At 44.6% G+C, this 27,638-nt stretch overlaps 1 protein-coding gene across 1 annotated transcript in view; it reads left to right on the forward strand.

The window, feature by feature from the left end:
• kif20ba (kinesin family member 20Ba) overlaps positions 1–27,638 on the forward strand; it is a 96,713-nt gene that overhangs the window by 47,377 nt on the left and 21,698 nt on the right. The window contains exons 25-30 of the mRNA XM_056292276.1: positions 491–539; positions 1,107–1,232; positions 3,374–3,504; positions 4,273–4,428; positions 7,147–7,344; positions 13,305–13,514. Coding sequence (XP_056148251.1) covers positions 491–539; positions 1,107–1,232; positions 3,374–3,504; positions 4,273–4,428; positions 7,147–7,344; positions 13,305–13,514 — 870 coding nt within the window. The remainder of the gene's footprint in view (positions 1–490; positions 540–1,106; positions 1,233–3,373; positions 3,505–4,272; positions 4,429–7,146; positions 7,345–13,304; positions 13,515–27,638) is intronic.

Below are 27,638 nucleotides of genomic sequence, written 5' to 3' on the forward strand. Positions count from 1 at the left end.
AGGGTTCACATGTGAAACAAGGAAACTTGAAACAAAAAATGACAACATGTATCTGATAAGACACAGATGCTGATGTTTTCAACAAAACATAATTAAACTGAGCTTATCAATATCAGTTTAGGATTGCAGTTGTAGTGATAAGACAAAAGAAAGAAAAAGGACTAAGAATGATGTAATCCTGAGAGGATTCCAGGGAGTGTGTGAGGCATAAGCTAGTAGTGTGTATGTGCATGTGACGTGTCCACCTGTGAGTGCGCGGGGTTAATCCCAATAGATCCTGGTGTCTGAGATCCGCGACTTATCGTAGTGCCTCCAAGCAGCAGACAGTCTCTACAGCCACCCATGGGCCCTGTAGTCATGCAGACACCCCACAACAACAGACCAGCTGCAGCTGGAGTTTCATTGTTAGTAATAACACTTATACATATATTTCATACACATATTTCTCTTCTCTCTCCATTTCTCTTTCTCTCTCTGTCTCTCCATTCAGGAAAAGGCGTCTGATGCGATGACTGAAAATTACCGAAAGACCTGTAAAGGTCAGAGAAGTGTGTTTGTGGGTGAGAGAGAGTGAGCGAGAAAATGTGTGTGCGCGCGTGCATGCAAGCACGATTGTGTGTCAACCTGTTTGTGTGTCGGTGTCCCTGTGTCTTAATGGTTTGTGTGAGTTGCATATGTGTGTTTATGTCAGTGTGTGCACTAGTGCACACATTTTTCTGTGTTTTGCATCAGTGTGTGTGTATCAGTGTCTTGGTGGACGTTTGTGAGCGTGCGTGTCAGAGTGGCTCAGCGGTTGGAGGGTTAAACCAGAGATCCTTGTTTAACTAGGAAGTGGAAGGTTTGATTCTCCACCACACCAAGCGGCTGCCCTGCTGAAGTGCCTCTGAGGAAAAACCCTCAGTCTGCACCAGCTCAGAGTGAACTCTCCGTCAGCCGTCAATATTTTAAGACATAAATCCACCGTCTAACCAGTCAGTCAGCCAGTCAGTCAACATGCTTTAAAATAAAATAAGTTAAAAACATATTTATATGCATAGAATAAGAGAGCATGTGTGTGTAGAGGGTGTACACAAACCCTAGAAAATGTGTTTGTATTTGTATTTCAGACCTGGAGGCCACGGAGCATTTGATTGCGGACATGCGCCTGGCTCTGATGGAACAAGAGGAGACTCAGGAGCAGATGGAGCGATTCTTGGAGGAGAAAGAAGTGTTGGTCCAGGAACTGCGTGACGGTATGATGGAGGAGCCTTTTGTGTCGCTCTAAAAACACGGCTTTTTGCAGTGAGCGAGGCTTTGTATCTAACGTGTGTGTGTGTGTGTGTGTGTGTGTGTGTGTGTGTGTGTGTGTGTGTGTGTGTGTGTGTGTGTGTGTGTGTGTGTGTGTGTGTGTGACAAAAGCACGTGTCAGCAGGTGGAGTAGATTTTGTGTCATGACGAGTTTTTAGTCAAAAGATTCTTGATGGCATTGTCCTTAATCTTAAATAGTGAAATACCCTAAATCTGAATTCATCCTTGGTTATTAAGGGGTCCTGTGGTACGTTACATAAGCTTGTCTATGCCCAGTTCATATTTTAAAAATGTCAAGTTTCAGGGTACGGAGGGGTTGGGAGAGGGGTGTGCATCAGTAAAACCCGGTGAGTGGAGCGGCATCTCTGATTCTAATGTTTTATCTTTGTTTGGTCTACCGATGTCGAAAAATCATTATTATTTCGCCATTTTTAACCAAACATTGCATTTTTCAGGCTTAATAAAACACTTTACGTAGGAACACTGAGGCTTTCATATGCCTCAAAGAGAAACATGCATCCAGTTTATGTAATAGAACGAAAACTGTTTCGTATCCCAGACTCGCCGTAACCGGTCACGGCCAGAGCGTCCACGGGGTAAGGCCTTCATTAGGCCACCCTTACCCGAGGGATAGTGGGTGTAGATCGGTGTAGTGTTCGGGGACTCGTCGCTCTCCACCAACCCCTTTGGCCCATCCGGGCGCCTGCAGCCAAGCAACCGAAAGCATTCTCCCTACGTCTCCTTCGCGGCCTGAAGGTAATGCAATCCATGCGAGGCTTCAGCGTGTAAATTAGCGAGAGCAGCCAACACGAGTTTGAAGGAAGCTGGTGTTACAACTATCTCCTTCCTGTGGAAACGTGAGCCAGGGGAGTTATTCGACAAGAGTTCCGGCCATATGCCATTGGGTTAATCGGGTGGGATACGGGGAAAAACTAGAAATAAATGTATATATAAAAAAGAAGAAGAAGAAAGAAAACTGCTAAATTTCTACCCGACATGAGGTTTGATTTTGTTAAAACTGCATGCGGTGTTAAAATGAGTGGTCTCATCCTGCGATGAGTTACCCTTCAGTTGGTCGGATGGTGACTCTTACATTAACTGTTGAATCTGAAAAAATCATTAGGGAGAACATGCTGAATTTAAAACACAACATGTTGTCGTCACTGTTATGAGACATCCACTGCAGTCTTGTCAACGCCAAATTACAGGACGGGGGAGATCTGAAGTGTCAGCGTGGTGCAGCTCTATTGCGTGGATTTAATATGAGACAAAGTTCAATTTTGTCAACAAAATAACAAATCATAAACGTTAAGAGACTTGCGAAAACTTGTTATTCTTTGGTTCAGGAACTGACACTTATTGCACTAATGTATTTCCTTTTCACTGAAACTGAAAATCCTTTTCACATTTTACCGATGGGGGATTATTGGGCAGATATTCTTGATTGGCATGCTGCCAACTAACTGCTGCGGTAGGGGGAAATGCTGCTTGAATTGCAAAGTTCAGCTTTTTACATCAAGGAAATGTTGGGTTTTTAGAGGCTAATAACCCAACATTACCATCCATTTGTTATTCGAACCGCTTATCCTCCCCTCAGGGTCGCGGGGATGCTGGAGCCTATCCCAGCAGTCATTGGGCGGCAGGCGGGGAGACCCCCTGGACAGGCCGCCAGTCCATCACGCAGGGCCCGCACACACACACACACAACCTAGGGACAATTTAGTAATGCCGACTCACCTGACCTACATGTCTTTCGACTGTGGGAGAAACATGCAAACCCCACACAGAGGACAACCCGGGACGACCCCCAAGGTTGGACTACCCCGGGGCTCGAACCCAGGACCTTCTTGCTGTGAAGCGACCGCGCTAACCACCGCGCCACTGCTGCCCGAACTAATAACCACTCAGTACTAAACAGAAATAACTGCCAGTTTCTCAGTATCAAAAACCTTTATGAAAATGTGTTAAATGTTTTCCGACATAACTTGATTATTTAACAGAAGACAAAGTAACCAAAATTGTTCCTTTGAAATGGTGTCAAATGTTATCTTATCCCTGTTTTTGTCTTGTCTTCCGTCCATTTCAGAGATAAATAAGTTGAAAGGGATGTTACAGGTCCGTGACAATAGAAAAGCTACATCCTTTCTGAGTGATGACCAGTTGAATGACCTCAGCCGAGCTAAAGAGGAGGCTGCCAAGGCTGCGGAGACCTTGAAGGTAACTGGAGGCGCACTCAGACTGAGAACACCGCAATCTACCAAAGTGTGGTGGAAAACTTGGCCGGGGTAGTATCTGACCAGTGGAAAACTTGGTCGGGGTAGTATTTCACCGGTTTGCCAGTAGTAAAGGAGGGAGTCACCACCTGCACTATCAACACAAGAAAAAGCTTCTGATGAATAAATTGTTTAAACGCAATGTTTATTTCCATAGATTTCACTGATTTTTCAGTTTTATGTTATAAGGGGTACAAGTTATGTCATCATTTTCTACAAAGCTTGGGTGTTGGGTTACCGATGAGGCGCGTACTCTTAAAAAGGTGTGTTCTCCTTTACGTGAAACAATCCTTCTATAATGAGGAATTTTGCTGTATTTCTGTTTTCTGTGGTGAAGCTTTGGAAAACAGCATTTGCTGCCCTCAGCCAAGCCATGATGTAACTAATAATGTGGACGTGAAAGCAGTAGGTCTTTGCAAATTACATATGTTTTCAAGGTATTGCACTACTTCTGTGAATGCAGCTGAAAATATGCTCTCTGGATTTGGCAAATGAATCTTAAAGTCACTTCCTAATGAATTTCCATTTCTTGGAAATTCCACTTCAGAGCTGGTTTTCTGTGTTAAATGCTATCAGATCCTCCACAACACGGGTAACGCTGGGTTATGTAAGTTTATTTGATAATGGGGTCGTTTGCTCAGCATTTTTGCAGGCTTTGCTGGTATATTGAAAGAGCATGTGTGTAAATGTTCTTTTACTTGTGTGCACTTAGTTATGTACCGAGAAGCATCAGGCCGACCGCAGGAAGTGGCTGGAGGAAAAGATGTCTCTTATTGGCCAAGCAAAGAGGGCGGAAGAAACGAGGAACCAAGAAATGAGGAAGTTTGCAGACGAAAGGGAGCGCCATGCCAGGCAGCAGACCCAGCTGGTGAGAATGTCCTACCCGGAAAAACCAGGAATCATATTATTCAAACATATTTTAACAAGGCTCAGCGTTTTCGGTTTTTACTGATTTTCACCGAAAAATACCCAGATTTTTAAACTGATTTTCACCCAGATTTTATGTTTCCACAGAGCCAAAAGTTGTTCCTGTTCGTGTGAGGTTATGTAACAGTGTCCTCTTGTGGTGAAATTTGGCATACTGGATGGCTTTGAGAAATAAAAACTGAAAACGCTGAGCCTTGTTTATAGAGCCCATTTCATGCATTTACTCCTCTCAAATGGGGATTGTCTGTTTTTAGTTGTCACTGATAGGGTTGGGTGCCGAACTCGATACTGTTAAGTAGGGCTAGACCCGAATATTCGGCTATTTGGATATTCATTCATTAAGTAGGTATTCGGTTTTCAATTTTGAGATTCGGATATTAATTTTCTTGTTTGTTTGTTTTTACTTTTTGCTAAATGTAAGTCAAGTCAAGTCAACTTTTATTTGTATAGCCCAGTGGTTTTCAAAGTGGGGGGCCGCAGCCCTGTAGGGGGCCGCCAGGGGACACCAAGGGGGCCTCAGCAAATTGGAGGGAAGATGACAGAAAATGCTAAAAAAAAATTTTTTTGGAAAAATAAATTGAATTATTATGTATATTATGGTCAAATATATTTATAACAAAAATGCTTATAATGGAAAAGAGAAATGTTCACTATAATGGAAGGATTAAAATTTTAAGTATAAATGTCATTATTATTGCATTAACAAAAATAAGGAAATATATTCAGGAGTTTTTTTCCCTTCTTTTTAACATTTGCCGTAGTATTGTCAATGGGTTTTTAAAGACATCTTGCAAAAAGGGGGGCCCCGGCCAGAAGCTAATGCTATTTGGGGGGCCTTGGCATGGAAACGTTTGGGAACCCCTGGTATAGCCCAATATCACAAATTACAAATTTGCCTCAGTGGTCTTTACTGCAACACAACATCCTGTCCTGAGACCTTTGCATTGGATAAGGAACAACTCCCTAGGCTCCAGCATCCCCGCGACCCTGAGTAAGGATAAGCGGTTTTGGATAATGGATGGGGGTCATCCCAGGTCGTCCTCTGTGTCTGTGTGACGTTTACATGTTCTCCCTGTGTCTGCAGTGGGTTTTCTCCGGGTGCTCCGGTTTCCCCCACTGTAAAAAAAATTTAAAACTTTTTTTTTTAAACATGCATGGGGGCGTCCAGGTAGGGTAGCAGCTGGGCAGCCGGGTGTGGGTATGTGTCTTGGTCACTGCACTAGTGCCTCCTCTGGTCAGTTGGAGCGCCTGTTCAGGGGGGAGGGGGAACTGGGGGGAATAGCGTGGTCCTCCCACACGCTACATCCCCCTGGAGAAACTCCTCACTGTCAGGTGAAAAGAAGCGGCTGGCGACTCCACATGTATCGGAGGAGGCATGTGGTAGTCTGCAGCCCTCCCCGGGTCGGCAGAGGGGGTGGAGCAGCGACTGGGACAGCTCAGAAGAGTGAGGTAATTGGCCAAATTCAATTGAGGAGAAAAAATAACACATAGATAGGACCTTGTTCAACCCCTTGCGATTACAAACATGCATAAAACACACCACACCTTTTGGAAAATGTTTTATTTACAACTAACTATACAAACAACAATACCTAGCATAACAGAATCCTTAAAAATGAATGCCTTTAACTGAAAGAAACGTGTTACAGTGCTATGCCATCCATCTTAGCAGAGAACGGAGAAATGTCTGGCTGAGTCCTTCCCAAGTCGTGTTCAGCAGACCCCCGCCCCACACACACACACACACACTGCCGAAGCTTCGAATATTTACTGTTGATTACTACCGAAGCTCCAGAGCCCAAAAAATTGTATTCGGGACAGCCCTACTTTTAAGGGTGCTGACCAGATTACTAGTCAGTAAGTTTGGCCTCGGCCATTACAACTGAAATGACATTTTCGTTATTATAAAGAGAGTAAAGTACCGAAAAAAGGTACCATTGGCTTCCGGTACTGAATTACATACATATTCCATATGTATCGGTTCAACCCTTTGTCACTTGAACATAGAAGTTGGAGATCAGCGGTTCGTTATTTGAAATGGCCAATTCTGTTATGACAATAATTGTCAGATTTTAAGAGCGTGTGGCTCCTGTTTCAACCCCAAGTTGACACTCTGTCATCCTTTCCTTATGGCCAGACTGGGCACTGGGTCTGCATTTGATCGATCACTGCTTTTTTTTTTATTAGTGAAGAGATGCTGAGTCAATTCATAATCGCAGTTAGAGCCACGTAGGATTAATTATGTTCAATTAATATCTTCCTAATTCTGCCCAGCATGAACTGGTGAATGTTGTTCTTAGATGTTTAAGTGTAGTTCTACAAAATTCAGCATGCGTGACCTCGGTCATATGCTCTTTCTAATTGGTTTAGTCGTGCTTATTGGACTCTATTTTTCACCTCCATACAAGTATACGTATCTCTCTGAAAGCGTTCTCTCTCCCCTCATGTTTTGTATTTGTGCTTGTATGTGTGTGTTTCACTGAACACACCCTCTTTCTCATTCATGTTTTTACTCTTCCTCCCAAAAATATATACTTATCACCTGTTATATGTGTCTTTGTTCGTCTTTCACTCTGTTCCCCTGTGTCTCTGTCCGACATACACTCTCCGTCTCTCGCTCCCTCTCGCTGCCTCTCCCTTTTTCTCCCTCTATTTGTAGGAGTCTGTGTCCTCCCAGCTGGCATCTGTGTCAACCCAGCTGGCGGAGAAGGAGCAGGCTATGGAGCAGTGGAGGCACGAGAGGGACTCCCTGGTCGCAGCCCTCGAGGTCCAGCTGCAAAAGCTGCTGTCCAGCAATGCAGACAAAGAAAAAGTCATCCAGGAGCTACGCAGCACCAACACCCAGCCACCACAAGAGGTCAGTATAACACAGACAAGGTCAAACCAGGGCACTGCCCACTGAGGTTCTGTAATTCTGAGGAGATTAGATCCTAGACAAAGGAACGTCCTGCTGTGGACCTTAGAATTACCCCCTTCTCTATATTCTGTTATATCTCTATAGAAGACTCATATTTTTAAAAAATAGTTACTTGTAATTCCATATTCTCCAACATTTTGTGCATTCTTATTTGTGAAGTTGCCTTGTAAACTCAGTTTTTGGAAAGTGCTATAAGAATACGTTTGATTTTTAATAAATAGAATGATTGAGTGACTTTGGGTGAAAGTTATGACTTTCCGTTGTCTTGATGCGTGCTCAATAATCCAGGTAAGGAAATCCCAGGAAGTTGAATCAGTGAATCTGAGCACAACGTTTATTGGGAGAAATGTGTCATCACTCATCTAAGTGACCTCTTAGTCTAAACTGACTGCAGGTATCCCCACCCTTATAAGTAGGGCCCTACCAAATTCACGGTACATTTCGCTCAATTTCACGGACCTAGTTTCTCGAAAATCACAGATTTCACGGAATCTATAAGAAAAATGCGACATTTCACGGCAATTATTAAATTACACTTTTTATTCACACAGGGCCTGAATAGCCCAGCCTACTGTACACAGCATAACCGTACTGGTGGTTTAATGTAAGCACTGAGCATCCTGCGATGGTGCTTGGCTTCATGCTCTGTCTCTGCGATGAAAATACTTGTCCATGTTTTGACACGGCCCTCTCCGCGTCCAAAGAGTTCGTCGGGATTGACAGACAGCGCCACGCTACTTTAGCAAGATGTGGTAGCCTAGATTCGGAGGATTTCCAAAAAGCTAGCGCTAGTAAAGTTGTGTCCACCTCTTGTGCGATGTGTTTGTAGTTCGGCAATTCCAGCCTACAGTTTTTGTCAAATCCAGGAATGTCCGTGCTGAGTGAGTTTAAATCCACCGTCAAAATAAGTATTTGTGCAGGGTCAAAAATGCGCACTGCTTTCAGGAATTCGGCCGCTGGTTGTTTAAATCTACTTTGCGTAATGTTCTCGTTTGACTCGTCTCCGAACGACCTTGTGGTTCTTTTTCGGCAGCCCTCTTTTTGTTTCACTTTCCAAGTGACGCTGAATCGTTGCTCGTCGACTGTGATCTAACGAGATATTACAACTCGTACAAAATAATTTCCCGCCATCAGCGTGTAAAATATGTTTTCCAAACTCAATTACTCTGTCGTCTGCAGTCGTGTTTTTTGAGGCTTTAGATTTCGACATCTTCAGTACGTTAGGGCCTAAGCTAACATGCTGGCGACAGCTAACTCAAACCATGCTAGTAACAACAATGATCATTGCGACCACCCCGGATGCTCATTTAACCAATCAATGTCTTAGACACGTGAATGCTTTTATTCGCGCATCCAAAATGTCAATCATGTCAGCACAGTATTTTCTCAAACTGGTTGCGCACTTAAATTCTGCATTTCACTGCATTTCACGGCAAATGGTCAATTACACGGGAAGAGGCTGATTTCACGGTCCGTGACGCGATTTTCACGGCCGTGAATTTGGTAGGGCCCTACTTATAAGCAATACAGCTGCATAATGACTGAAAGCCAACGATCAGTTTCATATGCAAATTGCCATGACCATTAACTAGAGTTACAATGGCCATGTGAACTATTTACAAAGGATTGGGGAGTAGTTGCAATGACAGCATTGTAGATGGCAACAGATGTACTCTTAGCCCCCCCCCCCCGGTTCAGGGGTGGTCGTTCCCTCTTCACATCTCTTCGCGTCTCAGTTGCTTTCAAACCCCGAAACACGCTGCGTCAGAAATTGGTCCACCCCAAGGATCCAGATTCTCAGAATAAACAGCAATATGGTGTACCCTGTTAAGTGCTGGGAGGATTACCGTGACTTGTACATCGGGAAAACCAAAAAGACCCTAGTCAAGAGGATGGCACAACACAGAAGAGCTACCTCGTCAGGCCAGGACTCTGTGGTCTACACCCATCTACAGGCCAGTGGCCACTCTTTCAAGGATAAGAATGTGCACATCCTTGATAGGGAGGAACACTGGTTTGAACGGGGAGTCAAAGAGGCCATCTATGTGAAGAGGGAACGACCATCCCTGAACCCAGGGGGTTAAGACTACATCTGTCGCCTGGATTATTGAGCATGCGTAAAGACATCTGTCGCCATCTTAAAATGCTGTGATTGCAACTATTCCCCAATCCTCTGTGAATAGTACATTTGGCGTGTAACCCTCCTGTCTTAAAAGTCTGTGCTGACCAGCCGGCCCCCATTTTCACACTGATCTTTGTGACAGATCACTGGAGCTTTGTGAAGTCCCCTTCTGCTTCAATAGCTCCAATATCATGCCGGTACCCACGAAACCCCGTATCACAGGATTAAATGACCACAGGCCCATTACCCTAAAGTCTGCGGTCATGAAATCCTTAGAGAGACTGGTGTTGGCCCACCTTAAGGAAATCACAGGCCCCCTGCTTGATCCCCTGCAGCTTGCCTACTGAGCAAACAGGTCAGTGGAAGATGCAGTCAACATGGAACTGCACTACATCTTCCAACACCTTGACTCCCCAGGGACATACGCAAGGGTCCTGTTTGTGGACTTCAGCTCAGCATTGAACACTATCGTCCCAAATATCCTCCACTCCAAACTCATCTGGCTCATTGTACCAGCCCCCATCTGCCAGTGGGTTAAAAATTTCCCGACATACGAGGCAGCTGGTGAGGCTGGGGAAATTCACATCCAGCACCCGGACATCAGCACTGGCACCCCACAGGGATGTTTGTGCTCCCCTCTACTCTTCTTCATGTACACAAATGACTACCTCAGGTTGGACCGTCTGTTAAACTCCTGATGTTTGCTGAAGTTTGGTGACGAGTCTGCATATAGACGGGAGGTTTATCAGCTGGCCCTCTGGTGCAGCCATAACAGCTTGGAGCTGAACAAACTCGAAATGGTAGAGATGACAGTGAACTTCAGGGGGAGTCTCCCCCCCCCCATTACCACCGCCATACTAAACAGCACTGTGTCTATGGTGAAAACCTACAGATTTCTGGGCTCCACAATCTCTAATTCAACCTGCCTCAGGAACTGCTGATTCAGTTCTATACTGCAATAATCCAGTCTTTCCTCTGGATGTCCATCACTGTCTGGTTTGGATCGGCCACCAAACAGGACAGGGACAGACTACAATGGACAGTTAAGTCTGCAGAGAAAATCATTGGTGCTACCCTGCCCTCCATTCAGGACATATACACTTCCAGATTCAGGAAACGGGCAGGCAAAATCACTGCAGACCCATCACACCCTGGTCACAACCTGTTCCAACTCCTCCCCTCTGGCAGGCGCTACAGAGCACTGTATCCCAAAACAACTAGGTATAAAAACAGTTTCTTTCCGTGGGCTGTCATTCAAATGAACGTTTAACACTGTCAAACAAATCCAACCTTTTTCTATATACTTTACTGTACATTGTATGCATACTGGTAAACTCTGTCATGTACATCTACCTCAGGCATGTATCTAAATAACCTGCTAACATCTATTTCAGCATTTCTGATATATTCTCTGCACCATTGCACTTTATCACCTCTTATTTCACCTGTCTAAGTCAATCCTTGTGTATATATCTGAAGATTGTTGTGTTGTAGTGTTGTTATTCTACATTAAGTACACTGAGAGCCTCGACACTGGAGTCAAATTCTATATATGTGAAAACTTACATGGCCAATAAGTATGATTCTGATGAAGTGGCTTTCTTCTTTGTTTGAATTTTGGCCAAAAAGCTCGATCTTGGTCTTATCTGACCACAAAACCTTGTCCCACATCTTAGCTGGGTCACTCTCATGCTCTCTGGAAAACTCCAGGCGTGCTTTGATATGGTTTTTCTTGAATAATGGCTTCTTTCTAGCCACCCTCCCATACTGGCCAGTTTTATGCAGACCTCTTGATATGTTTGACGGGTGCACCTTCCATAAACTCTAAGCTACTGAGCTCTGTACATCCTTCAGAGTGATTTTTGGGCTCTCTGTGGCTTCCCACACAGGTCTCTGTCTTGCTTGGACGCTGACATTTGAGGAATGGCCTTGTCTAGGCAGCCTGGGTGGTATGATGTAGGTTCCAATTCCTCACTATTGATCCAACAGTGCTCACTGGGATATCCAAACTTGTATATTATTTGTAGCCTTTTCCTAAGTGGTGCATGTCTATTCCTCTATCTGTAACTTCATTAGAATGCTCTTTGGTCTTCATTTTCACACCTTTCCTTCACACTCACAGTCTGACCAATGATACTTAAACTTAAGGGGCTTTTTTATCCAGAAAATGTGAGCTCTTTTAATGTTTCACAGGTAAAGGCCAATTGTAAGCCATTTGTGTCCGGCAGTATTTTTCATCCGTGTAAACTTGGAGCTTCCAGGGCACAGGTGTTAAATACTTAAGCAAACAGCTTATTTCAGTTATTTTAGAAAATATTTTGTAAGAAAGATAAATAATAACAGTCTCACGTTGGTAAATTTTGAAGGTCAGTCTCAATATACCATTTGTAATTCAGACAAGTTTGGCAACTTTGAAGGGGGTGTAATACTTTTGCAAAACACTATTATGGAAACTAAAACTGGGCTGTTTGATCTACGTAATCATGATTGATGATTTTATAAAGTTGATCAGCCACAGCATGAAGATACGGGAAAGAGTAATAGAAGCTAAGAGGAGAGGTGACGATTGGCGAGCAGCAGTATGGTTTCATGCCACGAAAGAGCACCACAGATGCGATGTTTGCTTTGAGAATGTTGATGGAGAAGTATAGAGAAGGCCAGAAGGAGTTACATGGTGTCTTTGTGGATTTAGAGAAAGTAAATGACAGGGTACTGAGAGAGGAGGTGTGGTATTGTATGAGGAAGTCAAGAGTTGCAGAGAAGTATGTAGGAGTGGTGCAGGATATGTATGAGGGAAGTGTGACAGTGATGAGGTGTGCGGTTGGAATGACAGATGGGTTCAAGGTGGAGGTGGGATTACATCAAGGATCGGCTCTGAGCCCTTTTTTGTTTGCACTGGTGATGGACAGGTTGACAGACGGGATCAGGCAGGAGTCTGTGTGGACTAGGGTGTTTGTGGATGACATTGTGATCTGTAGCGAGAGTAGGGTGCAGGTTGAAGAGAGCCTGGAGAGGTGGAGGGATGCACTGGAGAGAAGAGGAATGAAAGTCAGTAGGGGCAAGACCTGTGCGTGAATGAGAGGGAGGACAGTGGATTGGTCAGGATGCAAGGAGTAGAGGTGACGAAGGCGTATGAATTTAGATATTTGGGGTCAACTGTCAAAAGTAAGGGAGAATGCAGAAGAGAGGTGAAGAAGAGCGTGTAGGCAGGGTGGAGTGGGCGGAGAAGAGTGTCGGGAGTGATTCGTGACAGAAGGGTACCAGCAAGAGTTACAGGGAAGGTTTACAAGATGGCTGTGAGACCAGCTATGTTATATGGTTTGGAGATAGTGGCACTGAAGAAAAGACAGGAGGCGGAGCTGGAGGTGGCGGAGTTGAAGATGATAAGATTTTCATTGGGAATGATAGAGGAGGACAGGATTAGGAATGATTATATTAGAAGGACAGCTCAGGTTGGACGGTTCGGAGACAAAGCAAGAGAGGCAACATTGAGATGGTTTGGACATGTGTGGAGGAGAGATGCTGGGTATATTGGGAGAAGGATGCTGAATATGGTGCTGCCGGAGAAGAGGAAGGCCAAAGAGGAGGTTTATGGATGTGGTGAGGGAGGACATGCAGGTGGCGAGTGTGACAGAGGAAGATGCAGAAGACAGGAAGAAATGGAAATGGATGATCCGCTGTGGCGACCCCTAACGGGAGCAGCCAAAGGTTGTAGTAGTAGTATCTTGATTGACGATTTTGCCCTAATATTTGTCTAACTGCCCATGTGGTTCTGCAGGGCTCTTTTGGCTGTCCAACGGTGCTGGACTCCTCTGAAATCTCAACAGAGAACGGAAGAACCAGTCGCTTCCCAAAGCCTGAGCTGGAAATCTCTTTCAGCCCATTGCAGCCCAATCGTATGGCTCTGCGTCGGCAGGGTGAGGAGAACACCGTCACCGTGAAAATCACCCGCTCAGCGCGCAAGAGGAAGAGTGCAGAGATGGACAAGGTAAGAATATGAAAGAAAAACACATACAGACATGTACACATGCTCACACACCCAAAAACACGCACATACTAACAGTCACACGCACACGCATACACACACGCGTACGCACACTAACCGGCAGCAGGGTATATGAGGGGAGCTGAGCTGTCTGATTTTGCCCGAAGGGAGGAGCAATAGTCGGAGCGTCGATGTTCCCCCTCGCTCTGAGATTGCTCCGACAACACTCCATCCTGGCCGATAATGCACCTAATTTACTTTTGATTAAGGTTCCCCAATTAGTTTTCCCAAAGGGCCAAATCATGTCATGCATGCCAAGCCAAGGGCCAAAATGTCTTGGGGGGGGATTTTTTCCATTGCGCAGTAAAAGTTGTTTTATGTGCAGATTTTGTTGCTGCTATTACGATTATTATTATTATCATCATTATTATTAGTAGTAGTAGTAATTTAGGCGTGGGATTCTTAAAGCCTGTGCTGAGGGTCACACAAGGGAAAAAAATGCACTCTTGAAATAAAAGAAGTCCAAAACCAACCATTTAGTTATGGACAAAAGGACAAAAATGAATGGATGTTCATTCACCAATCAGTGAGAGAAGTAAGAGCAACAGGATGAGGCAATCCTACTGATGTCAGGCTTGTATTCTGTTGTGGCAATCCTGAGGCACTGGCCAAGATGTGCATTGGAGAGTCTGTTTCTTTCCTAGTTCTTCCTCGAGTTCATGGACGAAAACGATGACTCACTTATGTATGTGGAAGGGAAACTTGTGAGTAGGAGCACTGCAATAGCTCTCATGTTTTTGAATCAAGCTTGGGGAACAACATTGATCTAAAAGTCACTCACCCCTACTTACTTGTGTTGTGCTTTGAAGCAAATCAGATGATCCCATCTCCAAAACCTCCATCTGAAGAGTTGCCTCATCTATCGATGGTACCAGTGTTTTGGCCTCTGCAGTCTATGGGCTGTCAGCCAAAACGGAGAACGGCTGTCTCAGAAAGAGGAGGATGTCACCTGAGAGTTTAGGGGAGCTTTCAAATCATTCCTTGAAGTTTTCTGCCAGGCTCGTCATGAAATCCTTCATCGCTGGATCCTCCTGCATTTCGTTCTGCTTGCAATGCTCCGGCAGACGTGGAAGTGCAACTTTCTCCCGTGAATGTCTCTCTAAAAGGTTCGGCTTTGACCGGAAAGCTTCAGCCACCCTCGCACATGTCCGTAACAGTGTGGTTCTTGCCTTGTAATTGCAGATTAAGGTGATTTAGATGATAATAGTAAACATTATTTATATTGCGTCTTTCTCAACAACGTTACAAGGTGCCTTACACAAAAGGATAAAATAATGCAAGTCAAGATCCATCCATCCATCATCCAAACCGCTTATCCTGCTCTCAGGGTTGCGGGGATACTGGAGCCTATCCCAGCAGTCATTGGGCGGCAGGCGGGGAGACACCCTAGACAGGCCGCCGGACCATCACAGGGCCTTAACCTGTATAAAACAACAAAATGCAGTAAAAAATATAGGACATGATGCCAGATCCACCCCACAGAACAAGATAAAACACGGTCAGGATAAAGTCACAAGAGCATAATTAAAACGAAGAGAATTAGAGCTGATAAAGCAAGGATTATGATGAAAACAGTTAAAATAAGGTGATGAAAGAAAACATAAAGAATTAAAAATGTAAAATTATAAAAGTACAAGATATAAACAATCTTAAACAAATAAAATATTGGGCCTTCTTGTAAAATTAAGTTTTAAGAAGTGATTTTAAAGAAAGCAGTGAGTTTACTAGCCTAATTTCCTCAAGGAGGGAGGTCCAGAGATGTGGGGCTCTTACAGAAAACACCTGGGTCGCCTTTAGTAACAAGGCTGGCTGAGGGAACAGTTAAAAAGGACCTGGCTGAGGAGCACAAGCAGCAGCCAGGCCCATGGGGTGTGAGTAAATCAGTGATAGATGCAGGAGCGAGGCCATGTAGGGCTTTGAAAGTAATTGGTAAAATTTGAAAACCGACCATTTAATTATGAACAAAAATAAATGGATGTTCATTCACAAATCGGTGAGGGAAGTGAGAGCGACAGGATGAGGCAGTCCTTCTGATGTTGTGCCTGTATTCTGTTGCGGCGAGCCTGAGGCACTGGCCAATATCTGCACTGGAGAGTGTTTCTTTCCTGGTTCTTGATCGAGTTCTTTGAAGAAAACGACGACTCGCATTTGTATGTGGAGGGGGAAATTGTGAGTAAGAGCATTGCAATAGCGCTCATGTTTTTTTCTCTTTTAGATTTTTTTTCTGCATTATTTTAACAGTGACAGTAGAGAGAGAGACAATAAAGGCAGGGGAGAGAGAGAGGGGATGACATACAGCGAAGGGCCTGGGCTGGATTCGAACCCGGCCCAAGGCCCTTCGCTGTATGTCATTTTAAATTGTGTATTGCAAATTGGAACGCGTGTATACCTGTTGTACTTTGTTGTTTGCACATCTTGGAGCTCGTACCTTTTTTCATTTCACTGCACTCGGGACTTTTACTTGTGTGTACGTGACAAATAAAACTCTTGAGCCCAGGCCACTGTGGTAAGGAATTCAGACTTATGTGGTACACGTTCTACCAGGTGAGCCACCAGGGCACCCCAGCTCTCATGTTTTTGAATCAAGCTTGGGGAACCACGTTGATCCAAAAGTCACTCACCACCAGCATCCCTATGTTGTGCTTTGAGCAAATCAGATGTTCCCATCTCCAAGACCTCCATCTGAAGAGTTGCCTCATCTATGGAAGGTACCAGCCTTTTGGCCTCTGCAGTCCACTAGCCATCAGCCAGAACGGAGAACAGCTGTCTCAGGAAGAGGAGGATGTCACCTGTGAGTTTAGGGGAGCTTTCAAATTGTTGCTTGAAAATTTCAGCCAAGCTCATCACGAAATCCTTCATCGCTGGATCCTCCCGCATTTTATTGTTCCCACAATGCTCCCACAGACGTGGAAAGTGCAACTTTCTCCCGTGAATGTCTCTCTCCAAAAGGTTCGGCTTTACCGGAAAGCTTCAACCGCCTCATGCATGTCTGCAACGGTGTGGTTCTTGCGTTGCAGATTAGGGTGATTTAGATGAGACATGATGTCGCACAAAAAATAACATATGCCATCACCTTAATGTCACTTAAAAACCTCTGATATTCTTGGGCTTTTTGTCTCCGCAGTCTGCTATAAAAATGACACAAGCTCATCGCTCAGGTCGTACACCCTCTCCAACACTCGGCCTTCGCTCAGCCAGCGTACGGCATTATGCAGCAAAAGATCCTTGTGTTCCACTGACACATCCTCTAGCAATGCTGTGAAAAGGCGATGTTGCAGGCTGGAACTCTCACCAACAACATTTACCAGTCTCGTCACAGCATCCATCACCTCTTTCATTTCCCCACAGTTTAGTTCACAACACTGATTCATGAATAATGCAGTGAAATGCCAAGAGCGCTGGGTTAACAACGGCAAGCCTGCTTACCAAGCCCTTGTGTTGTCCCACCATTGACGGAGCCCCATCGGTGACAACAGACATTTTTCTCACATCCATGCCATTCTTCTCAAAGAACTATGTTCATCCATTAAAAATGATTTCCCCAGTTGTGCACCCAGGCAGAGGAAGCAAAAGAAGTAACTCTTCCCGAAAGGTCTTCCCATCAAAAAAATCTTGTGAACACAGATGGCTGTTCTATATTAGTTTGATCACAGGACGAGGCTATGGCTAGTGATATGGCTTCTACTTTCTTCAAATCGGTGAGTAGATTGGAAAAACACTCCTCTGCTAAAAGTTATACTCGTCTTGTTGCCCTGTCAGCCGACAATGGCACCTGCTTTAATAGCGCCACAACTGTTTTCTTGTTTTTCTCATCACGGCTTAAAACTTCGCCAACCATATCAACTGCACACGTTTTAATAAACTTGGCATCAGTGAATGGCTTCTTAGCTTAACCTTAGCAAGGTCCCATGAAATATGCAACGATGCAGCTGTTGCACTCTCTTGTGGTGATGTTGATTTGCAGATAGTAGAAATGGAGCATTTGTGTGTTATCATATTTGCTATTTTGTTTGCTGTGATCTGATTTTGTAGGGTAGTTAGCATTAATTGATATAGAGTTGTAGCTGTGTACACATGGAGGTCTGCAAGATAAGACAATGTTAAATAAAGACCAGTGAAGTACACTTACCTGTCCGAGTGTTCATCCAGACCGAAGACATAACATTTATTAAAGGCATTTCGTTTCACTTCATGTGCGCAAGTACATGAGGTGAAATGACAAAGTGTTCCTGATTCCTGATTAAAACTGGCAGCATGCATAGTGTTGAAGTGCCCATTGTGATTATCTGCTTTGCAGACAGCTACGGTCTGCATGCATCGATTTGACATTGGCGTGGTCCGGTAAAATAAAACAAAACCGATCAGTCCAGCTTTGTTTTATTTATTTTATTATATTTGTTATTTCCCTTATTTTTTTATTTTTATTACCCCCCCCCCCCAAAAAAAAGGAAGGGCGCCTTCTTTTGGAGGGTGTCTTCCTTTGGAGGTTTTCTGGGCACATCCAACTGGGCGGAGACCCCGGGGTAGACCCAGAACTCACTGGAGGGACTACATGTCCAGTCTGGCCTGGGAACATCTTGGGATCCCCCAGGAGGAGCTAGAGGGCGTTGCTAGGGAGAGGGACGTCTGGAGTGCCCTACTTAGCTTGCTGCCACTGCGACCCGACCCCGGCGAAGCGGCCGACGATGAGATGAGATGACGTGACGTGAGATGATCGGTCCAGTCAGATTTGAACTGACGGTTTTCCTTGTCGACTTTGCGCTTTTTCACGCAGGCCGTTTTCTTGGTTTAGGACAGTTATCGATGATCTGTGACTTAGCTGGTGAGTGGCTCTGTCTAGTCAAGGACCATAGAGAGCGTGGAGTACGTCTTGTGCCTACACGCGCTCTACAGCATAGATCAAGTGTACGTTGTGGGGTGAGGTCAAAATAAAGTAGAGCAGCACTCACTTTATGTCACATGTTATGACAGGTGTGTTAGTGCCAATGGGTTGGCGTGGGCCAGACATTTGGCTCTTGTGAGCAGCTTATTGGGGTTCAGGGCTCTAAAGCCTTTGACAGCCAGCTTTCCTTCTCTGTGTGTCAAAGTATATATTTATATAACATTTATGTATGTGTTATTCACTTATTTCTATAAGTAATTATTATTATGTCACTTATTAACTATAAGTGAAGGCTGATGATGTCAGTTATATTTTAGTTTCACTTTATTCATGCTAGTTCTATACTCCTAATTCTTCATTCCTCCAAATAACTTTGCGTCTGCTTAAGAATTTCAGAAAAGAATCACTAGTACCCTTGCCATCAGGTTCGCAGTCCATCATAACTATTCGAATGTCCGCTGGTGCTAGGGCATCTTTTCCAAAAGACCTATGTTGACTGACTCCTGTTTCAAATCCTGACATAATCACTTGTGCAAATCATCATTCCAGGAATTGGCTTACAGTATGTACAGCCAGTTTTGCAAGGTTAAAACATTTTGTTACGGGTTTGAGAATCACCTTTTATCTTGAACCTTCCCACACACAACTGTTACGGTGCTCTTGAACAAGTAATTTGACCTGCACCCCAACTGGTTCAGTGGTGCTTCTTCAAATACAGGCCCACTGATGTTCTGAGTAATTATTGTGACTTCTTCTTTATTTGTCAGCTGCTCCCGTTGGGGGTCGCCACGGCGGGTCATCCATTTCCATCTCTTCCTGTCCTCTGCATCTCCCTCTGTCACACCAACCCACCTGCATGTCCTCCCTCACCACATCCATAAACCTCCACTCCAATCACCTCTCTCTATTCTTTGGGTACAGTCCATCACTTCATTCCATCTCACACCCAACTTTTGGAGCAAAGGTGCTGACAACATTCATCATCAACCTTCGATTTCCAGCTTCATACTCATCACTCTGTCTGACACTCTTCACCTCCAACACACTCTTGATATACACTTACTTCTGCATTACCCCTACCCCATTTCTCCTCCCGTCCATGCCATGGTAGAAGAATTTGAACCCACCTCCAATGCTCCTGGACTTACTCCCCTTCCACCTGATCTCTTGCACACAGTGTATAGATCTACCTTTCCTCCCTCCATCATATCAGCCATCTCTCCCTTTACCAGCCATAGTGCCAACATTCAGCGTTCCGATCCTCACTTCCACACTCCTATCCTTCCTCCACTCTTGCTGCCTCTGGACGTGGCTTCCTTCTTCTTCCAACAGTAGCATAGTTTTCCACCGGCACCCTGCTGGCGGCCGTTGGTAACCTGGGCCTTGACCGATTTGGCATGGAAATCTGATTTATGATATGCAGATTTGATTTGGCAAAGGTTTTAAGCCAGATGCCATTTTTGACACAACCCGCCCCATTTATCCGGGCACGGGACCGGCATTAAGAATGCACTTGCTTGTGCATTCCCAGTGACTGGGCTTAATCATTATTGATTAATTATTGTGACAATATTTCTAAAACCTGATTAGATTATTACACCTTTCCCCCAACATTATGATGGGTTTTATGCCACTGTGCAGCCCAGCAGAAGCCATGTACCAGACACATTACAGACCAAATGTGATGTCACTTAATGGACATCTTTACCAGAACCACAAATCTGAGTATGACACTGGTGATTTAGAGCCTTGTTTTTATGTAAAAGTGGCAGTTTGCCACCTTAAAGCAAGAATTTCATAAGGTTTCACCGGGTGTTTGTGTGAGATGTATATGTATGTAGGTCAGGCTGTACAGTATCTGTGAAGATTAGAGCCTTGTGGTTCACAGAGCATATATTGGGGCTCCTCCTCCTTATCTTACCTAGGTTTAATAAATACTAGGGCTGGCCGTACTTGATAAGTGGATCTCAAATGGCTTTTCTCCCCCTTGATATATATCCATTTGACTTGGAACATTTGGGTGGGACTTGAATAGCAAATTAAGACTACTTGAGGTCGATTAAAATTGAACCAGGGAGCCATGCAGGACTAGGGAATGTTAGTAAAAGGGTAAAAGATTTCAGTGGAAAGCAACCAGAGATGTAATGCAAAACCATTTTCTCTCAGCGTAGTTGATGGATGGGTGCCTGAAAAAAGCTTTTAAAAAAATAAATAAAAGAAAGGGGTATTATTCATGAATGTGCAGTATTTCCAAGATAGAAGTAACAATGGCTGTGATAGATATTATTGGCTTGAATGTTTATGCTTTCCAAGGGTTACTCAATGGTCAAAGCAATGCAAAAATAATGTTCTCCAGGAAGGAGACGAAATATGTGTTGATATGAAAATATGCGACTGTACACATTTTGTACATTTTTTGCATACATTGATGTATACAGCCTTATTAGGGCATTGATAAATGTCCCTGATCCTGATATCAGAATAAATGGATGAAAAATGTTCATATATCTTTAAAAAGTAGCTATTTTGGCTTTGAGGAGATTAAAAATTTATTTTCTCTGTCACTTGAATTTCACCGAGTGCAGCGGAGGATTGAAATCCCTCTTATGATAGTTTGTTTTTAGCTAATGCCAGGAAATAGGCTAATTCCTATGCTGCGCACAGGTCTCAAGGGCATGTAAAAAATGATGATACATGCAGATACAAACATGTATCACATACATCATCACACACACACACACACACACACACACACACACACACACACACACACACACACACACACACACACACACACACGTACCAGTCTGAGAGCAGCAAACACTCAATTACAGCCCGCAGAGAAAAATACTCTCATACAGCATCCTCAGAGAGGCTTGTTTTAACAGCACACAAATTATAAGTAACGAATAAGGAAGGGAAAAGAAATGCATAAGCCACATACCACGTTCCACAAAACACATATGCACAGTAAAGATATAGGTGACACAGAAATATACACATTCACTTGCCTTATACAAGACATAAACCAAACACCCCGGATGAGAGCCACAGGTTCGGGTACAGTTCACCTGCCCCCCCCCCGGTTTTCTTCCTGTCACATGACCACACACTGCTTGGTCTCTGCACTGCTTTTGCTGCCTCCAACTTTTTTTCCTCTATTTGATTAATTGAGAAAAGAAATCATGCTTTATGTGACGAGCAGTCATCAAAAACATCACAAAAGAAATCCTGGTCGTGTTTCTCTCTCAGGGTTCCTGTTCCTTCAAAATGAATGCAGGTGTTAAATGCAATGAAGCATTGAAATAATTGAAAAAGTCTTTTTTTATACAGGCACAGTTTTGCACCAACCTTCGTTTATGTAGGAGCGAATTCCTCCACCCTTCGCTTTCCCGATAGCACCGTTACGCAGTCCGCTCAGTGTAGGCGGAAGCCCGGCAGATGTAATACGCTGTCGGGTGGTTTCGCTGAGCCAGGTTTCAGTGAAACAAAGGGCAGCAGAACGTGCAACGTCCTTGTTCGTCCTGTTGAGGAGAAGCAGCTCGTCTATTTTGGTGGGCATGGAGCGGAGATTCGCTCGGTGAATCGCTGGGAGTGCAGATTGAAATCCCCACTCTCGGGAGCCTCCATGTCTCACAGAGAGCTGCTGTTCCTCCAACTAAGATCTCCAGAAAACTTTCCGGGTTGGTGAAAACTGGTGCAAAACTATCTGGAGTTAACTGCTTTTAGTCTTTGGAGAGGGCAAGCGTCAATGATGTGTTCCACTGTTCTTCTCCATAAGCACACACTGGGCTTGGGCTGCTGCCCTACCCGTAAAGAATGGGCCGTGGCCGGTCCTGCTCTTTTGAGGGTTGACCACTGTCTCCTTTGGAGGTTGGTGCCGGGGACCCGTTGAGTGGGGTCTGACACCAGATGTTTGTTTGGGACGTACTTGGACTCCCATTCCTTTTCTCAAGTGGATTCGGGTGGTGGGGGTTTTCTTCCAGATTAGTCATCTGGATGGGAGGCGGGCAGCAGTTGGATTGAAGATGTCTGCGTGGATTGATAGATGGGGGGAATCTTTGGCCTTTTGGTGCATCCTTTGAGTAAGTGCGACTCGTCATATATGGGGGGGGGGGTTATGTTGGATAGGAAAGGGAGCCAAGGGTGTTGAGCGAATAGTCCTGGTTATGATTTGCTTGGTATTATGCGTGGTGTCCACATGGTGTGTATGGGATGACTTGGACCAGGCGGGGGCGCAGTATTCTGCTGCAGAGTATGAAAGAGCCTGTGCTGAGGTACGCAGAGTGAAGGCAGCTGTTGCTAAATCATTTAAAGCGTCATCGGCTGTGGAATGTAGAAAGTAAGCCGTTGTGATTATAAAGTGAATATCCAGCATCACAGATGTTTGGATGAAATTAATCCGAGACCACCTCCTGAATACTCAGCAGTAATGTGTGATGGTCCAGGTGTTACCTCGTGTTGGCTAATTTGTCACTGTTGGACCAACTGCCCTTTGCTACATAAACATCAGAGGAAAGTACCCTTGCTTAGGACAACGTCGACGATACCGAGCATAAGTCCCACGTAGACTAAAAACAACAAGGCTTTGCTAAGGGCAGCAAACAATTACTTAGGGAACAAACTTGTCACAGGAAATGTTGGCTTTTGTACCAGCTGCACAGCCTGTACTTCATGTTCTCCACTGTTACTTGTAATTCTGTTTTTGCACATTTTTCTCTTTGTCGCTCTCTGATTCATACACACACAGTAACAAACACATGTATAAGTGACGAAGCCTACTTGTAATCTGTCGTCGAAAGAACAACGGAAAACAGAAAAAGGTAGTCATCTCAGGATGCCTGCACACATCATAAACATTATTAGCTACATACTCCAGTGTGAAAACAAGTAAAAGTGAAAAGTTCAACCTTTGTGTGTGCACACATACACACACATCATTTTTTTGTTGTTGTTGTTGTTGGAATGCCTTGATATAGAGAAAGCAGCTGATCAGCTGGTCCGATTCTGTCACGTCCTTTAGTCAGCTGTCTTTATGTGGGATTTTTGAGGTGTTGACTATGCTAATTGAAGGTTCACTGGCCCACATATTATATTTGCAAAGAAGTCAATTTTATTTTAGAAGATGCATTCAGTGTTTAACACATTTATAAGATGATGATGTGGCTTCCCCTGACTGCACAGAAGAAAACATTGTATATTTAAAATATTTTTAAAAAAAAGGATTGGGCGTCTGGGTGGTGTAGCGATCTATTTCGTTGCCAACCAACACGGGGATCGCCGATTTGAATCCCCGTGTTACCTCCGGCTTAGTCGGGCATCCCTACAGACACAATTGGCCGTGTCTGCGGGTGGGAATCCGTATGTGGGTATGTGTCCTGGTCGCTGCACTAGCGCCTCCTCTGGCCCCCCCCCCCGAACAGGGGGGGAGGCGGGACTGGGGGGAATAGCGTGATCCTCCTACACGCTACATCCCCCTGGTGAAACTCCTCACTGTCAGGTGGAAAGAAGCGGCTGGTGACGCCACATGTATCGGAGGAGGCATGTGGTAGTTACTGCGGCCATCCCCGGATCAGCAGAGGGGGTGGAGCAGAGATTGGGACGGCTCAGAAGAGTGAGGCAATTGGCCAAGTACAATTGGGAGAAAAAGGGGGGGAAACCCCCCCCCCCCCAAAAAAAATGGGTTGCACTTCTCAAGTGCCATGTCTTTGATGATGCCCCCATGTTCAGCAGGCACTTCGGAGGGGGTTGAACTTGTTTTCTCCCAGAAGAAAGAAAAAGCAGGTTTTCCTGTGTAATCATTCTTCTTTTCTTCTTTTTTTTTTTTTTTTACAATATATTCTAAAACGCATAACACAACTGATAGACAAAATAGCCCAGAAAATGCTACATACTACATTAATTACTCCAAAAGGCTACCTAATGCACGGTAGTTTTACTTATAGTGTGATGGCTAGTTTGCAGTACTCTAGCGATACATGATCCCAGTGAGCAGGAACTGCCATGTAGCTGCTGACCGAGGTCTATGTAGATGTTATGCTAAGACTGCCTTGCTCGGCCTTATAATTGTTTAACTCTGATAATAGGCTAGGCTACACTTAGGCTCGCTTGTGTGTTTGTGTCCATGTCTGATAAACACAGTTAATTTGTAGGATGGGGTGTGTCCATCTAGCTGTGCAATCACACAACAGCTGTACTATAACTGTTTATGTGTCCTGTCTTGAAGCTGTGTTAAGGATTCATGGTGGCCTTCTGTTAGAGTTCCTGAGTAAGGGATTTATGTTCATGGGCACAGCATCTGCAAGACCATAAATAGAAAATTCATTAAACTAAACACCAATAAAATGAGGTTATGATGAGGACGTTTGCTTTTTGTCTTTCTCTTTGGTGTAAAAGATGCTTCCTCACCACATTTAGTGCTGATCAGAGCAATCAGGTCTCACAACTGTTTTGTTGACAAGTAGCCTCTACTTGCAAGCAAATAGTTGAAAAGGTTATTCTTTCATTTGAAACCTTCCCAACATGGTGAATATGATTCCATCCAAACTAACTCTCAGTGATCAGTGTTTATAATAATAATAATAATTGAAATGGTGATGGACAGGCTGATGGACGACTATGATGTTCGCGGATGACATTGTGATCTGTAGTGAGAGTAGGGACCAGGTTGAGGAGAGGTGGAGGTATGCACTGGAGAGAAGAGGAATGAAAGTCAGTAGGAGCAAGACGGAATACATATGTGTGAATGAGAGGGAGGACAGCGGAAGGAGGAGGATGCAAGGAGTAGAGGTGACGAAGGTGTATGAGTTAAATACTTGGAGTCAACTGTTCAAAGTAACGGGGAGTTCGGAAGAGAGGTGCAGAAGAGAGTGCAGGCAGAGTGGAGTGGGTGGAGAAGAGTGTCAGGAGTGATTTGTGACAGAAGGGTACCAGCAAGAGTTAAAGGGAAGGTTTACAAAATGGTAGCGAGACCAACTGTGTGTTGTATGGTTTGGAGACGGTGGCATTGATGAAAAGACAGGAGGTGGAGCTGGAGGTGGCAGAGTTGAAGACGATACGATTTTCGTTGGGAGTGACAAAGGAGGACAGGATTAGGAATGAGTATATTAGAGGGACAGCTCAGGTTGGACGGTTTGGAGAGATGGTAAGAGAGGCAGATGGTTTGGACATGTGTGGAGGAGAGATGCTGGGTATATTGGGAGAAGGATGCTGAATATGGAGCTGCCAGGCAAGAGGGAAAGAGGAAGGCCAAAGAGGAGGTTTATGGATATGTTGAGGAAGGACATGCAGGTGGCTGGTGTGACAAGAGGAAGATGCAGAGGACAGGAAGAGATGGAAGCAGATGATCCGCTCTGGTGACCCCTAATGGGAGCAGCCGAAAGTAGTAGTAGTAGTTTATGATAATAATAACATCCATCCATCCATTATCTGAACTGCTTATCCTGCTCTTAGGGTCACGGGGATGCTGGAGCCTATTCCAGCAGTTATTGGGCGGCAGGCAGGGAGACACCATGGACAGGCCATCACAGGGCTCACTCACTCACTCACACACACACACACACACACACACACACACACACACACACACACACACACACACACACATTCATACCTAGGGACAATTTAGTACGGCCAATTCACCTGACTTACATGTCTTTGGACTGTGGGAGGAAACCGGAGCCCCGGAGGAAACCCATGCAGACATGAGGAGAACATGAAAACTTCACACAGAGGACGACCCGGGATGACCCACTAAGGTTGGACTACCCCAGGGCTCGAACCCAGGACCTTCTTGCTGTGAGGCGACTGCGCTAACCACTGCGCCACCATGCCGCCATAATAATAATAATAATAATGTGTTTTATTTGTATAGCGCTTTTCAAGGTACACAAAGATGCTTTATATATAAGATAAAGTAAACATAAAATCAACACACCAAAAACATGCAAAACAATAATCACACATTAAAATCAATTACAAAAGGTGAGTTTTGATTAATGATTTGAACATGTACAGATCGGTGCAGTTTGGAGAGGGAGTTTCAGAGAAAGGGGGCAGCTATGGAGAAGGCTCTGTCAGGTCTGGTGTTTGGTTCTGTGTGGTGGAGACAAGAGGTTGGCATCAGAGGAGCGAAGGCTGCGGGAAGGAGTATGGTAGTAGAACAGGTCAGTGAGGTAGGAGGGGGCCTAGTTATGGAGGGCTTTGTGAGGAGGAAGAAGGACTTTGAATTGGATCCATTGTGGGACAGGGAGCCAGTGGAGGTTCTGGAGGACAGGGGTGATGTGGTCATGGGAGCGGGAGTGGGTGAGTAGGCGAGCAGCAGAGTTCTGGATGTACTGGAGTTTGTTTAGGACTTTGGATGATGAGCCGTAGAGAATGCTGTTGCAGTAGTCGATTCTCGACGTGGTAAAGGCACGGATCAAAGTTTTGGCAACAGAGAAGGAGAGTAATGGATGGAGACGAGCTATATCTCTGGGATGTAACCAGCAACTTCAACCAACTTTTTAAGCAAGACTTTCTCCATCTTTATTCTGGCTGTACTCCTCAACTATCAGCTCTCAGGTTATCCTTAATTCCTACTTTTTCTGTCATGGTCGGTCCTTGACAAAAAATAAAACATGAGCAGTCTTCTGGAAAATTGGATTTCTTCAAAGTTGCAATCTGTGACTTTTCTCCATTTCTGTCATTTTATCTGTTTGAAAAATGATGATGTGGTGCTTCTGTTGGACAGTCAATATTCATTCACGACATTATTGTGATATAATTGGATGTAGGAAGCAGAGAGAAGCAGACCAGTTGACTCTGATTTTCAGGGACTGCAAACAAGGTGTAGCAGCCATTGTGGCTGGTGTGCCGTCAGCTCGGCAGTAAACAGTTCCAACCCTTTAAAAATGGATCCTGGGACCAAAGCTAACACAGACAGTCTAATATAGTACGGGAACACTCTTGTACAGTCATATTGATCGTCATGGACACATCGGCATCATTTTCCAATCTTTTTTCCTGGGAGTTGTTTACATGTACGTGTTTGCCGCTGCACCAGTATTCGTTCTACCCTGCCAAAACATTTCAGCAGCGGTACACTGAGACTGGAGAGCGTCTCCAACCACGGTAAAGATGACCGGTAGTGCTATGGAACCTGTCTCCAGGGTCCAGAAGGATGAAATAATGATTTATTAATGGAG

Source organism: Lampris incognitus, chromosome 13 (assembly GCF_029633865.1).
Source record: "Lampris incognitus isolate fLamInc1 chromosome 13, fLamInc1.hap2, whole genome shotgun sequence".
In the NCBI taxonomy this organism is placed as follows: Eukaryota; Metazoa; Chordata; class Actinopteri; order Lampriformes; family Lampridae; genus Lampris; species Lampris incognitus.